The sequence below is a fragment of the Onychostoma macrolepis genome, chromosome 18, assembly GCF_012432095.1.
Source record: "Onychostoma macrolepis isolate SWU-2019 chromosome 18, ASM1243209v1, whole genome shotgun sequence".
Taxonomy (NCBI): domain Eukaryota; kingdom Metazoa; phylum Chordata; class Actinopteri; order Cypriniformes; family Cyprinidae; genus Onychostoma; species Onychostoma macrolepis.
In genome coordinates, this window is record NC_081172.1 from 26,209,062 (window position 1) to 26,229,478 (window position 20,417).

At 35.9% G+C, this 20,417-nt stretch overlaps 1 protein-coding gene across 4 annotated transcripts in view; it reads right to left on the reverse strand.

The window, feature by feature from the left end:
• Positions 1–1,732: 1,732 nt before the first annotated feature.
• The window catches only part of vaspb (vasodilator stimulated phosphoprotein b), a 40,185-nt gene continuing 21,500 nt past the window's right edge, over positions 1,733–20,417 (reverse strand). The window contains exons 2-14 of one of the 4 annotated variants that reach the window (XM_058751390.1): positions 17,222–17,393; positions 12,773–12,953; positions 12,174–12,234; positions 9,815–9,897; positions 9,217–9,467; positions 8,557–8,705; positions 6,437–6,494; positions 5,555–5,582; positions 5,426–5,465; positions 5,175–5,231; positions 3,260–3,332; positions 3,008–3,065; positions 1,733–2,918 (exon numbers count right to left, since the gene is read on the reverse strand). In XM_058751390.1, the coding sequence (XP_058607373.1) occupies positions 2,881–2,918; positions 3,008–3,065; positions 3,260–3,332; positions 5,175–5,231; positions 5,426–5,465; positions 5,555–5,582; positions 6,437–6,494; positions 8,557–8,705; positions 9,217–9,467; positions 9,815–9,897; positions 12,174–12,234; positions 12,773–12,953; positions 17,222–17,393 (1,249 nt within the window). In that variant the 3' untranslated portion in view covers positions 1,733–2,880. Of the gene's footprint in view, positions 2,919–3,007; positions 3,066–3,259; positions 3,333–5,174; positions 5,232–5,425; positions 5,466–5,554; positions 5,583–6,436; positions 6,495–8,556; positions 8,706–9,216; positions 9,468–9,814; positions 9,898–12,173; positions 12,235–12,772; positions 12,954–17,221; positions 17,402–20,417 lie in introns of those variants that run through there. The other 3 variants (XM_058751391.1, XM_058751389.1, XM_058751393.1) reach the window with 3 other exon arrangements.

Here is a 20,417-nt window from a genome sequence, read left to right on the forward strand (position 1 = left end):
AAGTGCACTGGAGTACCAATTAATTGTGTGTGTGATATATGGTTATCACCCCATTATTTTTGTAAGGGGTAATTAAATACACCACAACAGATATGTGTTAAACAGAATATATGAGTAAGGATAGAATAGAATATATATCAATTCCTTTTTTCTGCAAGTTACATCGTTAGGTGGCAACAAGAGACTGACCTTACGAGTTAGTCATTTAATCTTTCACTCCACTGATTCGTTAGTTGAGAAGCAAAATAAAAGTGACCCCTTGAGTCCTAATATAGTAGGGAAACCCCGTATGTGAAAAGATAGTATGTATGAATTCATATTATTCACAAATTAGTAGGGATATATTAATAATTATCTCCAGCAAAGCATGCAGCTAGGTAATAATAGGTAATGGCACCATGATGAATCTATCTGCATCCATGCAATTTCGGACGCTGCAACCAGTGATTCGTTGAATCATTCATTCAGCTGATTTGTTCCAAAAACACTGATTCATTCACAAACACGCACCTCTACTAAGTTTGGGAATCCCTGCATTTCATGAACAAACATTTACTAACATGAAAACAACGCCATGCCCAAAGTCTTTCAGGTTTGAAAAATGTTTGTCCAGACTTTTTCTTTGAAATAAACATTTCACTCTGGATATGATGAAGACATAGTGTTTCACAGCCATCACCTGTGTTTTAGTAACTTAGTAATTATTTGTTTCATACATGGCAATTGCTTGAGAGGTGCTTTATTCATTTAAAAAAAAAAAAAAAAAAAAAGAATTAGGAAGAATCAGTACATTATAAATAATTTACTGCCACTGTGTGAATAATATGTAGGCTATAATCCATAAACAAGTAACTGTACTCTGATTATGAGCATCATACAATGTAATATAGCCTACTCTTGATTTTTGGAATAATTATGAAGTGACAGGTTAAATGTTGTCTAAAATCTTGTTTATCGAACTGGTCAGACTGTTTGTAGCCTACTGGATGATTACGGTAACACAACACATGTTTGTGGTTCTTTTTATGACTGTGTTTATTTCCATATGACAGGACCAGTGGAAAGTGAAAAACATGCGTGACAAAGAAAACTATTTCTAAAGAACAGATATTATCTGAAGAATTGTAACATTTGTGTATTGTTATTGCTCTCGGTTTGGTCTGTTGTTGAGGTTATTCTAATCCGCTATTCTGAAATCAAATGTGTTTATCAGGGTTGGCTACTAAAAGCAGAGCGAGATAGTAGTAGTTGTTGACAACTCTGCTTGGGTCCATTCATAACAGGAAACAACAGCTCATTATCCTTCTGCTGTTGCTCTCTCAGTCACGGCTAAATAAACATTTATATAGTCAAAGAAATTGTTTCCTGGATTTCATAACAAGGCTGTTTTTATTATGCCCAGTATGTGTGGATGACAACACATGTGCTGCAAACATGTTTTCATCGCTCAAGAGCAAGTTTTACTATGGTACTACTGTATATACTATTGCGTTGAAATAATGCTTATTTCAGGTCTCACTTCAGTATATCTCATCCTATGTAACCATGCTAGGTTAACCTGTACTGTCATATCCGTTTTTGTATCTGAAGCACCTCTAACAGTTAAATCAACAGAATAAAATCTAATGAATTAGCCCAATGCGTTTGTGGCAAGGCCATAAAATGTGTTTTTCTTGTCATATGTAGTTGCATGATGATAAAAAATAAAAAATAAAAAACAGGCAGACACAAGTGCAGTAGAAGAAGCAGCTGTATTTGACTATAAAGGCATCTAATCCAGTGTCTCTACGCAATTTTTCTTTATATATTTCAGTGTAAAAAGCCTATATTCTATAGAAAAAAAAAAAGGAAACAAGTTTAACAGAAATCCGAAAATAATCTCTGAAAAGAAAACATTATAAATCACAATAAGTCCCCATTCACCAATCATTTCAATTAAAATAGAAACATTATCTCAAGTTTTCTATCTTTTTCCCTCAAAACAAATATATATACCTTATATATATTTATATTTATATGCATTTTCCAAGGCAGTTTGGCATGGCCAACAGACAAAAATGATCATGGCCATATTATTTCATATCTCAACACAAAGTTTAAAAACATCTCAAATGAGGGCTGAAGCTATGACAACAGTTGTTTCGCACCACCGGATAGTGGCGGTCAGGTGGCCGCGTACAAGATGGCACTGATAAACAGAGGCAAGTGCAGCCATACGTCCATAAACACAAACATGCATCCACACACATGAAACAAAGCTCTGAGCTTCAAGTTAAAGTGAAAAATATGCTTTTGTTTTCCCTAAACAAGGTTTGATGTGAAAATCTCCCAACTAAAAGCACAAGAGCGGGACCTGACATGACGGTCCGGTCATGAGGTGTGTGTGTGTGGTAGATAGTGTGTGTACTGCAGGTCTTTTTCTCCAATATCCGTCTTGTTTATGCCTCCTCATTGTTGCATCATAGCTCTGCGGGTCTGTATATGGCCGTTACAGTCACTGGGATAGTTGATATGCTATATTCCCTGAATACAATAACTTTAGGCAAGTATTGAGTTTATGGGTGAGGATTTCTGCACTGTGTATTACAGGAATCAAGCGTGAGGGTGACGATGTGTACGGTATGTAAAACATTAAGTGGAAAACAAAATATGTAAAACTAAACGTGGAGAGAAAGGAAATGGATGAATGTGAAAGAAGACAGTGGCAGGTAAAGGTAGAATAAAGCTCATCTTGGGCTGAATGGTAATGATTAAGGGTTAAGTCCCTGGGCGCTTGTGTGTGTGTGTGTGTGTGTGTGTGTGTGTGTATGTATGTATGTATGCGTTTGTTTCCCTGGGTTCTCAGGACCGAGTGATCCCTTCCCATCAATTTCTGTGGGACTATGTAGATCCTCGTTTCTGTAACTCCTGAATAAAGGCTGTGAAAGAACACACAGGAATAAATGAATACAGCAAATAATCATTTGAAAAAGGAAGAGAAATGCAGAGGAAAAATTGATTTTCTCACCTCCAATAATTTCATTCTTAACTTTCTGAAGCTCTTTTCTCACCTCCTCTAGCAATTCCTAAACATCAGATGGACACGTATTAAAAAAATTTGAGTTCACATGATGATAAATCTTTGTAATATCTATAGGGTTGTTGTTGTTTTTTTAGAAGAAATAAACGATACTGAACAGTAATATATATGTATATTGTCAAAGCACTGGCACTTTTGACCTGTATGGTTAGCTATTCGTTTATCGACTTCAGTTCTGACCTGTTTAATTCGTTCCATCTCTGACTCTCCTTCTCCACTCTCAGGCTCTGCTGATTGGCTACTGGGTTTCATCCTGAAAATACAGGAAGACAAGTATTTATTAAAAAGAAACAGAGAAAGAAAAATAAGAACAAAAAGAGAAGGCAAAAGCAATGGTCTGTACACCATCCCAAAATGCAATAAGCCAGACTAAAGAATTCCAAAGAGACTGAGTTATTCAAAGGAAAGACCAACATCAAAGTCTCATCCACTTCCATGCCTTCAACTGGAATGCCATCGCAAAAAAAGGCTGCTATGAGCGCAGTTCATTTCTATATTTATGCATTTCCTTTATCTGAAAAAGCAGAAATTCCTCTTTCAATGGGCAAGGGCATGTATGCAATTTCAGCTGGACAAATTTACAAGGATATACATTTTAAAAAATGCCCATCGTCTGTGCACCTCTAACTTCATATTTTAAAGAACAATTTTGGGTGCCAATTCTAATCTTGCACACTACTTAGGAGGGTTAATATCTGAATTTGGACAAAAAGTCATGGATGTGGAGACAGCTTCGATATGGGCTCCTACACAGATTTAGGAACAAAAGAAATATAGTCAGTAACAGAGAGCCCCCAGTGGATGAAAAGAGCACAGCAGCAGAATCAATAAAATAAATCCAAGCCTGAAGGCAACTGCAAGAACCCTCAAACAAAGCATGTAATACTGTTGAAAAAAAGCATGTAAGACTGAGATCTACAGACACTACAGAAACTGAAGAGTTTTCCAAAGCCCACAAATTGAAGCCAAACAAGCTCAGAAACTTAGATCCACTCCAGTCACATGATGGGTCAAGTTAAGAACAGTACCTATACTTGTATACTTCTATACGTGTATACTATATTTATAATCTATCCCTACACTGGTGATAAACTTGCTGATGATCTGACTAATTTGTTGAATGTCCTCAAAGATAAAAGTGCCCCATAAAGTAACATTTTCCTTTCATAGGTTCACTCGACACCCCCCTGTAGTAAAGATTGTCTAAATCCTGTACAGAATCACACCACTGTTTTGGCTGAGAGCACAGTCGCTGTCCTACATGGCACCATTACCAGGGACTCAAACCAACAGTTTTATTACTTTAAAAAAAAAATCGATGGTATTTTATTAATAAAAGTCACAGGGCAGTTTTGACAAGTTTCTGTGCTCCTGAATGTTTCTGTGTGTGCGCTTCAGTACAGAACTGTAATTTCATGCTTTTAATGCACACCTTCCAGCCAATCAGAATCAAGTATTCAGAAAGACCATGGTAGCCTACAGACCATGGGTTATATAGATGTTTTATAATGTTTATATAACGTTTTTATTAAGCAAGGATGCAAATTGATCAAGTGACGGTAAAGACATTTACAAAACATTTCTATTTCAAATAAATATGGTTCTTTTGAGCATTCTATTTAAAGAACGCTGAAAAAATGCATCACAGTTGAAATAAAAATATTAAGCAGCACAGCAACATTATAAAAATATGATTAATAATGCTTCTTAAGCACCAAATCAGTACACCAGAGTAATTCCTGAAGGATCATGATGCACTGAAGACTGGAGGAACGGCTGCTAAAAGTTAAATTACATTTTAAATTGCATATTAAATATTTTGAAATAGAAAACCATAGTAATGTTTCACAAGATTTTATTTTTTACTGTTCTTGTGATAAATGGAGCCTCAAGATTAAAAGGGTGTTCTTGGCCATGATGCAAAGCGCTATGTTAAAAAGCTTTAAACTATGTGAAATCAGTGTAATCCATGGACTTGAGTGGTTTACTACTATATCGCATGTTTAGGTAAATGTGTGTGTGAAAGCAGGGGAACCCAGGGGGCGCCAGCAGTGTTAGTCCATAACCGCATGAGAGCATACTATAGTAAAAATACCTGGTAAATGGGATAGAGGAAGAGGGTGACTCCAGACCTCTGGGTGCTGAGTTAGTCCTGTTTGAGACATGTACTGTATATATACACTTCACTTTAAATTTAAACTACAGGGCCCTATGGACAGTCACACTCAACAGCTGGAGTTCTTCAGACATCAGACTATGGGAGACAGTGCTGGTACTTGATACAAACAAAGTTTTCAGTTCTATGTATAACTAATAAGCATCTAGTGTCTGTAAATGAATGTTTACCTGGGCATAGTGGCCGATTTTTCCCATGGTCTCCTAAATTCTGTTAATGAAAAATCACAGATAATGAGAAAACATTCAATAAATATCTAAATGTCACAAATATCGATCACAAATGCATTGTGTTCTTACCGCCTGGACCTTGAATGTCGGAATCATCCTGAAGATCATCAGGCAAAGGAAAAGAAACAGACCAAGAGGAGAATGAAAGTGTTTCCTCAGCGTTCAGTATTAGTGCTGGCTTTTCAAGTCTAACTCAATTTTAGTACTACTTACATTAATACAGTAATAGAGGCTATATTCCATCTCAAGTCTATAGATAACGTCTTTAAATAACTTTTGCATGCACTTTAAATGGTCGATTTACAGGAAAGTTACAGGATATACAGGAATGTTACAGGAAATTTTTGCAGGATTTTCCCCACAAACAAATACCACCCCGCAGCCAATTTCAGTGCTTTTAGACTTTCAAAAAAATCTTAGATAATTCCAGTCACAATAATCCTATCAATCAACGCTACACTAAGGTTAAGTATTAGGTTGGAATTTGTTTTAGCGTTATGTAGGTAATCAGCACAGCGATCAATTGATATAATGAAATCTTTAGAATTGGCTGCAGGGTTGTTTTTGCACTGCTTTGGGGAAAAAAAAAAAAAAAAAAAACACACAAATACTTTGTTTGTGGAATTGACACAGTTATCCATAATAGTGCTGTCAGATTAAATAAAAATATTTGTTTACATAATATATGCGTGTACACTGTGTATATGTACAGGTATATATTTTAAAAATATGTTGTTCATATATTCAATATATTTATATATAACAAATTATATGAATACAAATATATACACATGTAAATATTTTCAAAATATATACTGTGTGTGTGTATGTATTTATATATACACAGTACACACACACACATACATTATGTAAACAAAAACTTTTATTTTGGATTGAACGTTTGACAGCACTAATCCATAATGAGCCTTAAAAGATTGAAGGTGTTCATACATTACTGGGCTCCTCTGCTTTGGGGGGTGCCTTCTCCCCTTTATCTGCTGCTTTTCTCCTGTATCAACAGACACAATGACAACAGTAATTTCTAAAAACATCAGTCATTTACAGCACATTTCTACACAAAAACCAAAGAGTTCATGGAATATCACTGGTTATTTACTACTCAAAATCGAAAACAGTATCAGTAGCATGACGTCAGTTAAATAAATAATAATAATTGTGTCCCTCCACTGAAAGTTCATTACACCCAAACACTGATGGATTAATATATAGTCCACATATATAGAGCTCATCAAATATGGTAAATATGAGCTTAAATGTGCTTGCTTGATGCGCAAGAGCCAATGAGGTTTGTTCTCACATTACGCAAGTACATCTGAGCTTCTGCAACAACTAGTGAAAGTTGTTCATTCTCAAGAGTCATGAAAACGTACAAGCACTTTTGAAATTTTGTTTACCATTTTTGATGTGATCTACTTATTTATTCATCAATGTTTATATGTGAACAAAAGCCTAAATTAAATATTTTCCTTTTATAAAGAGGCCGTGTCTCTTCAGAAGACTTATATGTATATCTTTTAGTGGAATGGACTTTCAATCGTAGGCTAAAAATTTCATTGAAGTATTTAAATGTGTCTGAAAGATGAGTAAAAGTTTTATGGGTTTGGAAAAACATGAAGATCAGTAAGAATTTTCATTATTGGGTTAACTATCCCTTTACTGTGGCACACATTTGGCAATTTAATCTAGGACAGAGTGATTCACAAGCATGCAACATATGCAAACATATAATCCAGGAAGTTATAAAACACTATAGTATAGAGTTATGCACGTGTAGTTACAGGAATTATGTCAGTAATGCAGAACTAGATTTTCATCCCCCAAGTCACACTTCTTCACAGCTCAAGTAACAAATATTTTTGTAATGAGGAATTAATTTAAGGAGGAATTCATGTAAGTGCTATACATCGCTGCTATTAAAGCCTTGACATTAAAAGGTTATTACGAAGTTGTTCGATCAACAGCTATCTTGGTAACACCTCAGGCTGTTATTTTTTAGTCATACAAGTATATCTTCTTTCAGGTTGAACAGAGAACACGGGGAAATTTCCAAACCAATTTACAAGATTAAAATTACAATAATCTAATCCACTTAGTATGTGCACTTAGTATCTGCATGTGAAATTATTTCAGATCTAGGGTTAGAAACTGAGAATCATTCTCATTTAGAACCGGTTCCACCTTTAAATGAAAAACTATCCAAACCAAATGACTTTCAGTTCTTGAACATCCAACTACTACTCCGTAGTGACGCAACAAAGCGCAACCACTCTCAAATGAATCAGTCCGGTTCTTTTTACTGAACCAAACACAAAGTGTGATGAATTCAGCCTAATTCAAACAACTCTTATGAGCTGGTTTATTTGTACTGTACGCCTTATTCTGCAGTATCCAGAATCCATATATTTTTTTTAATCTGCTGTTTATTCTTATGCACCTACTTGTAGGATTTACAAGGAGTTGCGGTGGCAATGAAAAGAAATCTGAATTGAAATCCGGGGAAAGCATTAAACTGCAGAGAAAACTTTTCTTCTCTTTTTTTATGGATGTCAAATGGAGGAAAGACTTCAGTAGGCTGAATAAACTGCTTTCGTGAGGAAACAGCTTATCACATAATGAACCGACAGGCTTTCGCCTATTCTTCAACAGGTTTGCCATTAAACCTTCAATTTGATTTAAGACTTCACAATGGAAAAAAAATAGTTTTGTAAGAGTATCACTGACAACTTTGCAACAGGTAGGATTGTTTACGTCGTTTCTTGTTCTTTTAGCGGTATCTGCAAACAGCAATTTTACATACAAGTCTGACTGCAACTCAATCATGTCAAAAGCTATAATGTGTTTGGTTATCAAGGCACACGTGATCCAAGTTGACCTTCATGTTTCTCCAACAGTAGGGCAGCGGAGGTTGATTATCTTTGAATATTTTAGTTTGACTGCTCCGTTCCTGCCTTTTTTTATTTTATTTTGGTAACTGATTCCTTTAAATTGAGACAAGTTCCAGTGCTCTGTGTACACATTTACAGCATGGTTTTGGATTTTTTTCTACTGACCGCCGTGCTAGGATTGCGCTCATCTCTCCCATCAGGCCTCCTCCTCCGCTGGGCACAGACACACTGCTGCGGCTGCTGTCTGGAGCTTTAGGAGCTGCCGCCACACTGGCCGCAGCACTGCTGCCACCTCCGCCACTACCAACATCATCCTGCAGGAGGAAGCACCGAGTCAATAACAGCAGCCAGGAAGGAACGTGTGCAAAACACCATGGGAGAACAGGCTACACATTTTAACTACTGATCAAGCTAAATCGGTACATTTATATGAAATTTCATCTTTGTGAATGGATTTCATTGCCTGTATTTTTTTGTTTTACATAATTGTATGTAAGTACTAAGTATTTAATAATAAATGTTAAAAAATTGTAAACGTTTAGTTTACAAGTTCATTCAAGTTTAATTCATTCTCTGACATGAAATACTGACTTTATCATATTTCTTACTTAAAACACATTCTGTTTTTCCGATGATTCATAAGGAAACGTTATTCCAAATTTAAAAATGTGTCATCAAAATGTAATAACTTGCCCTGCCTCTAAAAAGGAAATTCATTTTCAGGTGATGTCACCAAGACCGTAAATAATGTTACCAGGAAGTGACTCGTTGCTTTGACAACTGGATATTCTCTCATTGTGATTCTCTTGTCACTTATTGTCTCACCTTGGGCACTTTGCGGAGTTTGGCACCTGCCAGGGCAGCAGCAAGACCACCGCCACCTAGTCCTCCTTCCTCGCCTCCACCTCCTCCAGAAAAGGGCAGAGGAGGAGCAGGCGGAGGTGGAGCTCCTCCTCCTAAGGGAGGAGGTCCAGGTGGTGGGGGAGGTCCAGACGGAGGGGGCCCAGGAGGAGGTGGAGGTCCAGGGGGAGCCGGAGGACCTCCAGGGGCCAAAGGTGGTGCAGGGGGGATGACTACTATAGAACAAAAGCACAATTTTCAAAACAGAAAAATTAAGTTATTAAAATAGTTACCTCAGAAACAAAGGTAGAAATTGGTTTAACCAATATTTTTTGCATTACCACAAATAATTAGATGTGATTGTAAATTACAAAAAAAAAAAAGATTCACTTCTTTCATAGGAATTTAAAATCTTCTGTAAAAATTCTGAGCAGTGAACAAATCTGCCTTTTGGTTATCAGATCCTTAAACAATTTGCATCAAAAGAACATTGTGGTTGGTCTCTACTTGTAGAAGACAGCAATGATCTCATAATCCAACTACAAAAAATGTTGTTTGTTGAGGTTAAACACTTTCTACTGACCTGGAGCTGCTTGCCGTTCTCTTTCCTGTCGCTCTCTCTCTTGTCTCTCTCGCTCTAGCTGCTCCATCCTCTGTAGTTCCAATCTGCAGTAAAAGACATTAAGGCATTGCAATTATTTTGACGTTGCAATTTGAAATGAGATTTGTGAGTTGACAAGGTAATAATTAATTTAAAAAAAAAAAAAAACACAAATTGTAAAATAAAATATAAATAAAACACTAAATATTTTGTTTACCTGCATGTCATGTGACCAACATCAAAGAATTATAAACTTGAAATTTGTTGATATATTACTGAAAAATTAAGGTGTTACTTCAAGTAAATAAGTTCATAAAATAATAGGAGGGTTAAATGGACTACAAAAGTCTGATCCATTTATGACATTCTTATTAAAAATTACAAGGTCAAAAAAGTTAAATGGACGTATACATGGACATTTAAAAAATTATTAATTGTTGTCATATAAAATGAGCTCACACAGGCTTCTTGAATCTTGAGTTTACTCTTGAATCAGTAAATTCAATAGGAGTGACCCTAGTCTTTGTCACTTAACTTAAGTTTCCAGTAGATGTGGGATGAGATGGCGATTATTTGGTGGGTTTATATATTTTTAAAATCACTCTGAGACCCCTCAAATGATCAGTATACATAAAACATGACTTCAAAATTGAAACATGCATGTAAACAGAAAAACATTTAATGAATACTCTCTGTAGCAACACTTACAAGACTGCAATGTCAAGTTTCATGTTAAGTCAAGCCTCTCTGAGAGCCATTCAAAACATTTCAGTCAAGTCAAGTCAAGACATGAGTCAACCAGCTCCATGTAAAGTCTTTATCAAGGTAACCAAAACAACTAGACAGGCAGAGAGAGAGACAGAGAGAGAGAGAGAGAGAGAGAGACGAGTGCAGCATGTTCTGGAATTACAGTCTCATTCCAGAGATTTGGAAAATAATTTCAGTTTTCCACTGCTTGCCAGGGATATTTTCTTATAGAAGAAAAAATGTAATTAATGGTAATAAACAGATGGTAAATTAAATTACATTTAGTCATTTTGCAGACGCTTTTATACAAAGCGACTTAAAATTGGGGAATACATAAAGCGTTTCTTCTTAAAGAGGCAAACAGACACAGGAAGTGCTCGTAATACCAAGTTTCAGGCATTGTTCAAATAAGTACAAGCAAAAAAGGGAAGGAATAAATAAAGAGAAAGACGTTTTTTTTTTTTTTTTTTAAATTTAGGATGAGGTCAAGCAGTGTCGAAAAAGATGAGCTTTCAGCTGTCGCTTTAAAATTGTCAGGGATATAAGGTGCCCAAGGTAAGTAATTATGTTCCTACTCGTACTGAATGCATTCATGTGCAGAAGCATGAAATTGCATTAATAATATTGCAAGGGCATTTTTATGCTATTAGTGGCACACTAATTTTCAGCAGTGCCATAACTTTTGCAGCTTGTTTTAAACCAATAGTTAAGGTATGGTCACATTTTTGCCAAAATTTAATTGCCAAAAAGTCCATTCTTTATTATCAAAAGTGCTGTAATTAAGTGATGTATGTAGCAAAGCTCGCACAGAATTCGCTTTCAAACCACTCAGTTTTCTGTTGGTCAATGTGGCAAAGTCACGTGACCAACTTGAACTGGTTACGATCTGTGTGGGGAAATCCTTCACCCTCATGCGTAATTCAAGATTACGTGATTCCTATTTAAATGACTGGATTTCGCTCCCAAAAAATGTGACCAGTAGATGTGAACTTACTTTTAGGTAGCAAACTTTTGCCAGAAGAACTCTTTCAACCAATCAAATTAAACTATAGTAACCTACCACAGCTGTGCTGTAGTTTTAAAAGTATGACCATAAACAATTTAAATTCGAATTTGATTTAAATCAGAGCTGTGACATAGTGATTAGCTATGTGAGCAATGCAATTATTTAAATAAATATCTGCTTTATTATTAAGCTGCCAAAAAAGTACAAAAATACAATAAAAATAAGATTTTAAGTTTGAAAAGACACCAGTGTTTCTTTTTTCTTTTTTTTGCCTGCAAGACTGCAAGAAGAGGAGAATGAGGCAGGGAAGAAGGGGATTTAAGTGTCAGAAGGCCTGACCCAGACTTCTGCCCCATCACTTCAGGGGCTCACAGAAAGCTAAATACTTGAGCGTTAATACCAGTAATCCCTTGAGAGTGTGTGCTTGTGTGTATGTGTGTGCGCATCTGTAAATGAGGTCAAAGACTGACCAGGGAAACCATGACTTCAGGCAATTCACACGATGCAACAGGAACTTCACTTAAAAACTTTACTTCACATAAAACCTTTGTGTTACATACACCACTACAAATAATCTCTGGTTTGTACCTTCTCTGTTGTTCCAGCTCTTCTGGGGATGGTCCATTGGACAAAGGTCGTGTGGGGAAACCTAAAGACAATGCAGTTGTAAAAGGTTGCATTGATTTTTTTTTTCCATTATACTATCATCAATTACTCAGCCTCATGTCGTTCCAAACCCGTAAGACCATTCATCTTCAGAACACAAATGAAGATATTTTTGATGAAGTCCAAGAGCTTTCTGACCTTGCATAGACAGCAACACAACTACCACGTTAAAGGCCCAGAAAGGTAGTAAGGACCTTAACCTTAATTTTATGAAGCTATGAGTCTTTACTTTTTTTTGCGCAAAAAAAGTATTCTTGCAGTGTCATAAAATTACAGTTGAACCACTGATGTCCTTACTACTTTTCTGGACCTTGAACGTGGTATTTGCATTGCTGTCTATGCAGATTTTATAAAAAAAAATAATAATAATAATAATAATAATTTGTGTTAAGATGATGAATGAACAGGTTTGGAACGACATGAGGGCGAGTAATTAATGACAGAATTTAAATTTTTGGGTGAACTACCCCTTTAAAACATGTGCTCTGTAACAATGGTGTGAAAATGCACATGTTCATTACCTCCATCAGGCAAGGAGCTGAGTACGTCGAGCGCATGCATCATGCCGTTGGCGAACAGCACTGCATCTTCCTTGGTGCCAAAATTTAGTCCCCACACCTGCCGAGCGTCCCGCCACTGATGAAAGTTTGGTGTGGCCTGATTATATTTTAATCCCTTTACAATTGGACAGTTTATCACAACCTGTACAGGAGAAGACACAAATGTCAAAATGTAAGTCAAAAAACACACAAATACACAAGTGCAGTTTCTCTTTTCTGCTATAGTTAATTTGAGAAGTTAATTATTCTTTTTGACACTCATTTTGGTGTCCAGATGTATTACCCTGCTAAAAAAAACAAAAAAAAACAAAAACAATAGAAGCCCAATAGAAACCATCACAGAAAGTCCAATGGTTTCCATTAAAACACCATTATAAACCATTAGCTTTTTCCAGTAAAACCATTACAAAATTCCTTTTTGTAGTGTTTTTTTGGCATTTTTCCAATATGATTTAACATCCCACCAGTAGAATCCATTACATACCAGTAGACACCATTATAATTTCCATTAAAACCAATACAATTCCCATTATAACCATTAAAACCATTACATTTTCTATTGTGTTTTGGGCAGGGTTCTATTGTTTTTTCAGCAGGGAAAGTGCCCCTATTATGGATTTTTGAAAATGACCTTTCATGCAGTGTGTAACACAGCTCTAAGTGAATGAAAACATCCTGCAATGTTTGAAATCTGAAAGTGCACCGTGTATAAAGTTATTGTCTCTCAAAAGAAAGAGTCGACTCCGAATCATTGAAACGAGTCGTTTTTAAAACGAATCCCAAGCACTGTGACACTGAAACATTAGCATATTGCCCACCCACTTGTTGGTCTTTTCGTGTTGGTCTGAATGAAAATGCAAATTCATTCTTTGCCACTAGGTGCAGCTTTTGGAGTGGTAAGAATAGCGGTTTCCCCGGTAACGCTGTACACAAAGCAGCATGTCAACCTGTTGTTGGGGACTTCCAAAACATGAACCTTTCATTGCCCATAATAGGGGCACTTTAATATTATTTATTTTTAAAAATGCAATACATAGAGACTAATACTTTAATACACCTCTTGAGATGAATATATTTTTAGTTTATGGATTTATTTACTTTATCTTTTGTGGGGCTTTTTATGGCAATAATATAATTAGCTGCTGGGATGTATTTACTTGCTTGCTTACAAAGTAGTAATTATATTTTAAGAATACAAGGTTTGAAAAATGTCAAATTCAAGATGCATTCTTGTGTTCAAAAGTGCAACTGAAAGATATAAAAATGCAAGTTTCTCAAGGTTCATTAAAAAAAATTGAAGATATAAGTGTAAACAGGTCAGTGGCAAACATATGTTCAGCCATATGAAATATATAAACAATATTTATCTTTAAATTCACTTTTCTATTTAAGAATTTGCTCTGCCATCATAAATAATGTATTAAATGATCTACATCATGGTGATTTTCTCAGCAAATATGTGATTATTTACAATTATTTACATATTTTAAATCAATCATAGAACAACTCATCTAAGAACTTGGCACACACTTATATTAACATATATTTAGGGTTGTTCCGATTCCGATACTAGTATCGGAAATTCCACCGATACCACAAAAAATTCTGGCATCGGTATCGGCGAGTACTTGGACCCATGTACCGATCCGATACCATTTTCTTAAAGGACCTATAGTTATGCGCGCTAGCTTTGCTTAATGCTGCAAATAGGAAATCAATTCTTCTTCGCTGCTCAGAATGCAAACACAGGAAGCTGTGCTGTGTTGCCACAAGTAACCACTATTTAGAGCAGCGAAGAAGAAGTACAAACGTGCTAGCACACTGCCAGTAAATCACTTGCATAATCTTCACCCTGGGCGACTAAATGATGTCTAATATTAGCCACTGGCTGATAAATAATCAGATTTTACTCGCCAGTGTGTGAGTTGAAGGCTATGTATGATTTTATCACAGATATATTGTAACTTGCTGAACACTCTGACTGTGCGCTTCAGAGTTTCGCTCTCCGTCAAGCGATCTATTTTTCAGATCATCTGAATGAATGCGCAGCGCACCTGTATTTGACGCACCAAGCTCTAGTGTGAAGCAGACAACTCGCCGTCACTTTGCTTTTTTTTCTCACACGCAGAGAGAGAGAGAGAGAGTCTTTTATATGTAGCGCGTCAATTCCGAATGGTATGTAAACTATATTCTTTGTTGTATTTTTCTGTCAAAATAACGGAGTTCCTTTGGAATTCTTCAGCTTAACTGCCGGGTTCTCCGGTAGTAGGCGGAGCTAATGCGCAAACGACAATCCCATTGGCTGGCACTCACCTATTATCATCCCTGTTTTGATTTCAGCAATTCAGTTCGAGCCAATGCAGACAACGTGATTAATATTCATGAATCCAGCAGCTTGTTACTCCTTAGTGCGTTTATATTGTTCTTAGTAGAATTCATTGTATGATTATTATTATCTTATCAGTATTATTGATAGTTTTTCCCCATTTTACAGAAACACTGAATGACCAAAAAAGCACCACCACCAGTCCTAAGTTCAGTTAAAATGACTAATATGCATTCATACATGGTTACCAAGTTTTAATTCTAATTGCTAAAGTTCTATCAATAATACTTGATTATCATAATATATTTATAATGCTTGACTGACTGATGTTAAGAGTGTACTTTTTTTCCAAACATTATATATTATATTTTTGTTTACTTGCCAGACTATCTATCTATGGTGAAGCGCACCATAAAATAATTGTATCAATTCATACAGGGCTAGTAAGTATAGCTGTATAACCAGATACACAGTATCGGATCAGTACTCGGTATCGGCCGATACCCTGAGCCTAGGTATCGGAATCGGTATCGGGAAGGGAAAAAGGGTATCGGAACATCTCTACATATATTTGAATGTGCCAAAAGTCTTTCTCCTACCCACCCTTAAGCTTCAATCCCAAAGCTCAAACAGATTTGTAAACTTTTTGCATATTGCAACAGAAATAAAAGTTTGTTTTACAGATCATCCAGGAGGTGGCTCCACCTCCGCAGAACGCATGAGTGAGTGTGTGAGCGTTCGCCTTTAGTGAATGTGCTGACACCTCATTTCTCTGTATTACAATCATGAATTCCACAAAGTAGAGCGGAGGAGAGAAAGGGAAGAGAGAGAAGAAGAAAATGTCCAAAAAAGTTCAACATGACAGCAACAAAGAAGCACTGCCATCAAAAATACAGAACAGAATAGCAGACACTGCACAGAGAGAGCTGTACAGAAAGAGAAAAAAAATTCACTGAGTCATTCAGACAAAGAGAACTGAGTTTGTGGATCAGACAGATGGAGTGTGGAGAGGTAGAGTCATGGGAATGGGGGAGGAGGGCCTAACTGGCACAGGAAATGGTTTGGCTATCTTACAGGAAACAACATCTACTTTAGTAGTCATCTCTGGGGAGCATTCGTGTCTGTGCGTATAGAGGGCGACAGTGCTGGGAGGGGAACAGGGAACTGAAGATAGAGGGATGCAGGTGATGGATGGACTGTAAACTCAGAAATTATATTCTGCCAGTTAGAGCAATTTTTGTTATTATTATTTATATCATAATATAAAACAAATTATTATAAATGTTGAAAACATTTGTGCTGCTTTTTTCATGAAATGTTTTTATTTATTTCAAATAGAAATCTTTTGTAACATTACAAGAACACTTTTTTATCTAAATAATGTATCCTTTCTGAATAAAAGTATTAATTTCTTTTGAAAAAAAATGTACTTTGTTGCACTGTGTTGCCTTTGAAAGGTATATATCACGACTTTCTTATTTCTAAAAAAAATTTATTACTTTTTTTTTTTTTTTTTCTGCTCAGTGACTTGGACGGAAGGTAAAGAAAAACAGAAAATCCTGGATAGGAATTGTAATTAATTAAATGCACTTCTGGTGGAATTATATCAGTTCAAGGGTTTTGATGGGCTCACTTGTATATACATGTTTGTACATTTATCTTTTTTTTTTTTTTGGTCTTTGATGCTTGACACCCCAGTATGCACTCGGTTTTGTAACATGGGAAAAGCAGTGTAGCCGTTCTGCTAAATTTCTCTTTTTGTAATCTTGACGGGAAAAATAATATGGGTCTGGAATGACATGAGGGTCAGTAAATGAATTATTGAAAAGTTTTTGGGTGAACCACCCCTTTGACATTATTAAAATAAACACAGTATTAGACTGCAGTATGTGCTGCTGGTCTTTAGCAAGTGAAAAGGATTTATTCTGGAAGACTATTATAAGTGTGAGCTTGAGGCAAAGTTTGAAAAGACCTTTTTTCCAGTTACCCTGAATGTGTCAGCCCTCTGCAGTGTTACCTTCAAAGAAAAATGGTTTGTTTGTCTGCAACCCCACGCTACATCTGGCTGACTGTAGTTTGTTTACCTGCTGGTCGGTCTGCATCTTTCGTCCCACCACTCTGAAGGCGTTATTGCTGGGGTTGTGGTAGATTTGGACCCTGCTGAAAGCTTGGGTACCCGTGCCTGCCGGGACCCACTTCTTATCGGCATCATTGTAGATCATCACAGTGGCCCGTGCCTGACAGATACTTGACTCACTGTGCATAATAAAAGAAAGAGAGAGATGACATTAAATATATTTACAGTGCATAAATATTACCTGCTGCAAGATAGGAGAGAAAAGCAAAGAAAGAGAAACAGGCATTGGATACTGGTAAAAGGATGACAAACAAAGGGGGAAGAGAGTCTGAGATATAATGAACAAAGGGACAAGTGTGGTAAGAAATGTGTGAGGTAGGAGGAGAAGTCTGTCTGATCGAAACAAGCCCAGCAAGTACCAACAATGGGGGCAGACAAAGACAGGAAGTGCTCAACATTCCGATGCTCAGGAGAGAAAGCAGGTTCTAGAAACATATTGGCCATGTATCACATTACCACACATAAATGTACAAACAGAGCCGGTTCTTAAAGGAACTGTTTGACTGGAAATTCTGTTGTATATGTGCGGCGCTTTCAGAATAACAATTTCGGACAACATGAGGGTGAGTAGAGTTTGGATTGTTTGATGGCTGATGGAGATATCTTAGAGAGCAAGATGGTCGATGACTGATATATAAAGCCAGTACAGGCCTATATATCACAACACAATATTTAATTTACTGAAAAATGCAGCACCTTTTTTTTTAGAATTTTGAATCATCAAAATAGTACGAAACTAATTCAAATAGGTTAAATTGTCCTGAGAAAAAAAAAAAAAAAAAAAAGGAGTCACACTAGTACTGTTCATGGTCAAAAATGAATGGGAAGCAAATTGCATTTAGTGGAAACATTTGGTACTGTGCCCAAACAAAATCTTACTGAAAGCTCTTACCGAAATGTTCTATATATCAACCTCAAATTTTAAACATAACATGTTTTGCCATAAGGCTTTGATTTTCACACAGTTTACAACAGTTTAAAGGGGACATCAGATTAAATGTTTAATTAAATTATTTCTTTTTTTTACATTTGTTAGGTTTCTTGCGTGTAGAGTCTTCATGGAAGAGAGGGGTGGGGTGAGCAGTAGCTCATTATCATTTAAAGAGACATGCACCGAAATGGGTCGCTGAGAACAGAGCGGTTTTTTAATAGGTAAATAGGTCGTTGTTTTACAAGACCATTGAGGAATTTTAACTAGGGCTGGGCGATATATCAAACACGATATTCATGCGCATCTCGTCAGTAAAGCCGGTTCCGTGATTAGCGCTAAATCTCCATCACCTGTTTTCAAATAGAGCGCCATTTAATACACAGAGCCATAGTTCACTGACAAGCTACACAATATCGCGTTCATTATCGAAGGCGATTCATCTGCGATAATGAACGCGATATTGCGTAGCTTGTCAGTGAACTACGGCTCTGTGTATTAAATGGCGCTCTATTTGAAAACAGGTGATGGAGATTTAGCGCTAATCACGGACCTGGCTTTACTGACGAGATGCGCATGAATATCGTGTTCGATATATCGCCCAGACCTAATTTTAACTAAAGTATGTTGCATACATTTCATGCTAAAGAATCGTACCAACTTGTGGAAAATGGGCATCCTATGTCCTCTTTAATTTGAAAATTTCAACTTAATTTCAATTCTATTTCAAATTTCAATTCTATGCTCAAAAATTGGTTAACAGGTAATAAATGGATCATAAATATTCCATAAATATTTTGTATCATAAAAATCCTCTAAAACTACAAAATATAACATAAATAAAACATTATGAAACTAAAATATAGCCTAGCACATTCATTTTACAAGATAAAAAGGTCATTCTTGACCACCACACAAGCAGCACTAGAGAGACAAACATAGTAAATAAGACATGTATAACAATTCCTGAAATTAAATATTTATTTGGCATAATATTTACTAAAACAATTATGCTAAAATGCTAAATAACGACCGTGGTGATATATCTGTCAACCAGTAAAGGTTTGTGGGGGAAAAAAATGTTAGTTTTAATTTTTGGGCTAAACGAATCAGAATTCCACTGATAGTGAATGGAAAAAAACCCCAGCAGGATGTGTCTCTCACAAACATATACAAACAAGGACAAGGATATCATCGAGCAAGGGCTGTGATGTCATACTGACATCATCTTGTTTGTGGTGTGCGCGTGTGGCGGCGCATTTGTGCCTGGACTGTTTATAATGTCTCTAAGAAATAGATTGGACACAAACAAATCATCTTCAAACTCAAATGCTGCTGCTGCTGCACTGGCTCCTTGTTCACATTCTTCCATGTTTATTAAATGAAATCCTTTGACCTACACTCACAATTACTCAACTAAAGGCAGATTTCTGGAGTCTTCTGTGGATAGAAAGACGACAATGAATAGACGTTTATAGTGGTTCCATAAACTACAGACACTTTAGGTCCTGTGAACAGAGAATAAACCTAATACACTTTTCAAGCTCTCATTAGATTATTTCATTTGTCTTCTATCAACAGTGGACATGCATCACAACAGAAATCTGTTATTGTAATATTTTGCTCCTACTATTTTATTTTCATCATCTCATATTATGTGTTGTGTTTAATAGCATTTTGTGGTGGAAATTCAATATTTAGGATTTTTGGGACAAAATCTTAAAATCTGTTAGTTTCACTGCATAATTTGACAAAAATACAGCTCGGTTGGAAATGACTCAAAAAATGTATTCTGTTTACACGTTTCTGTTTTCTTGTGTTTCACTGACAGTTGTGTTGAAATGGTAGTCAACTACACTAACATTTGATAAAAGCTTATCAGGGGCAAAACCTTGTTCGAGAGGGAAATGACACCACAATAGAGGGACAAAACATTTTTTTTTTTTTTTTAAATGCTTCAAATAAAATATAAAAAATATAATACACAAATCTATTAAAAATAAATATTAAAATATATTTATTTATATTTTCATACATTTTAAAATGACTAAATATATGTAAAATGGATTTTCAAATCATAAAAGGCATTCATAAAAGGCATTGAAAAGTTAAAAAAAATTAATTAAATTCATAAAACAAACAGTATTATAAATATAAAATTGAAATGAAAAGGCCTGTGACATAAGTGACCAAAGTCACTTATATTTAAAAGTTT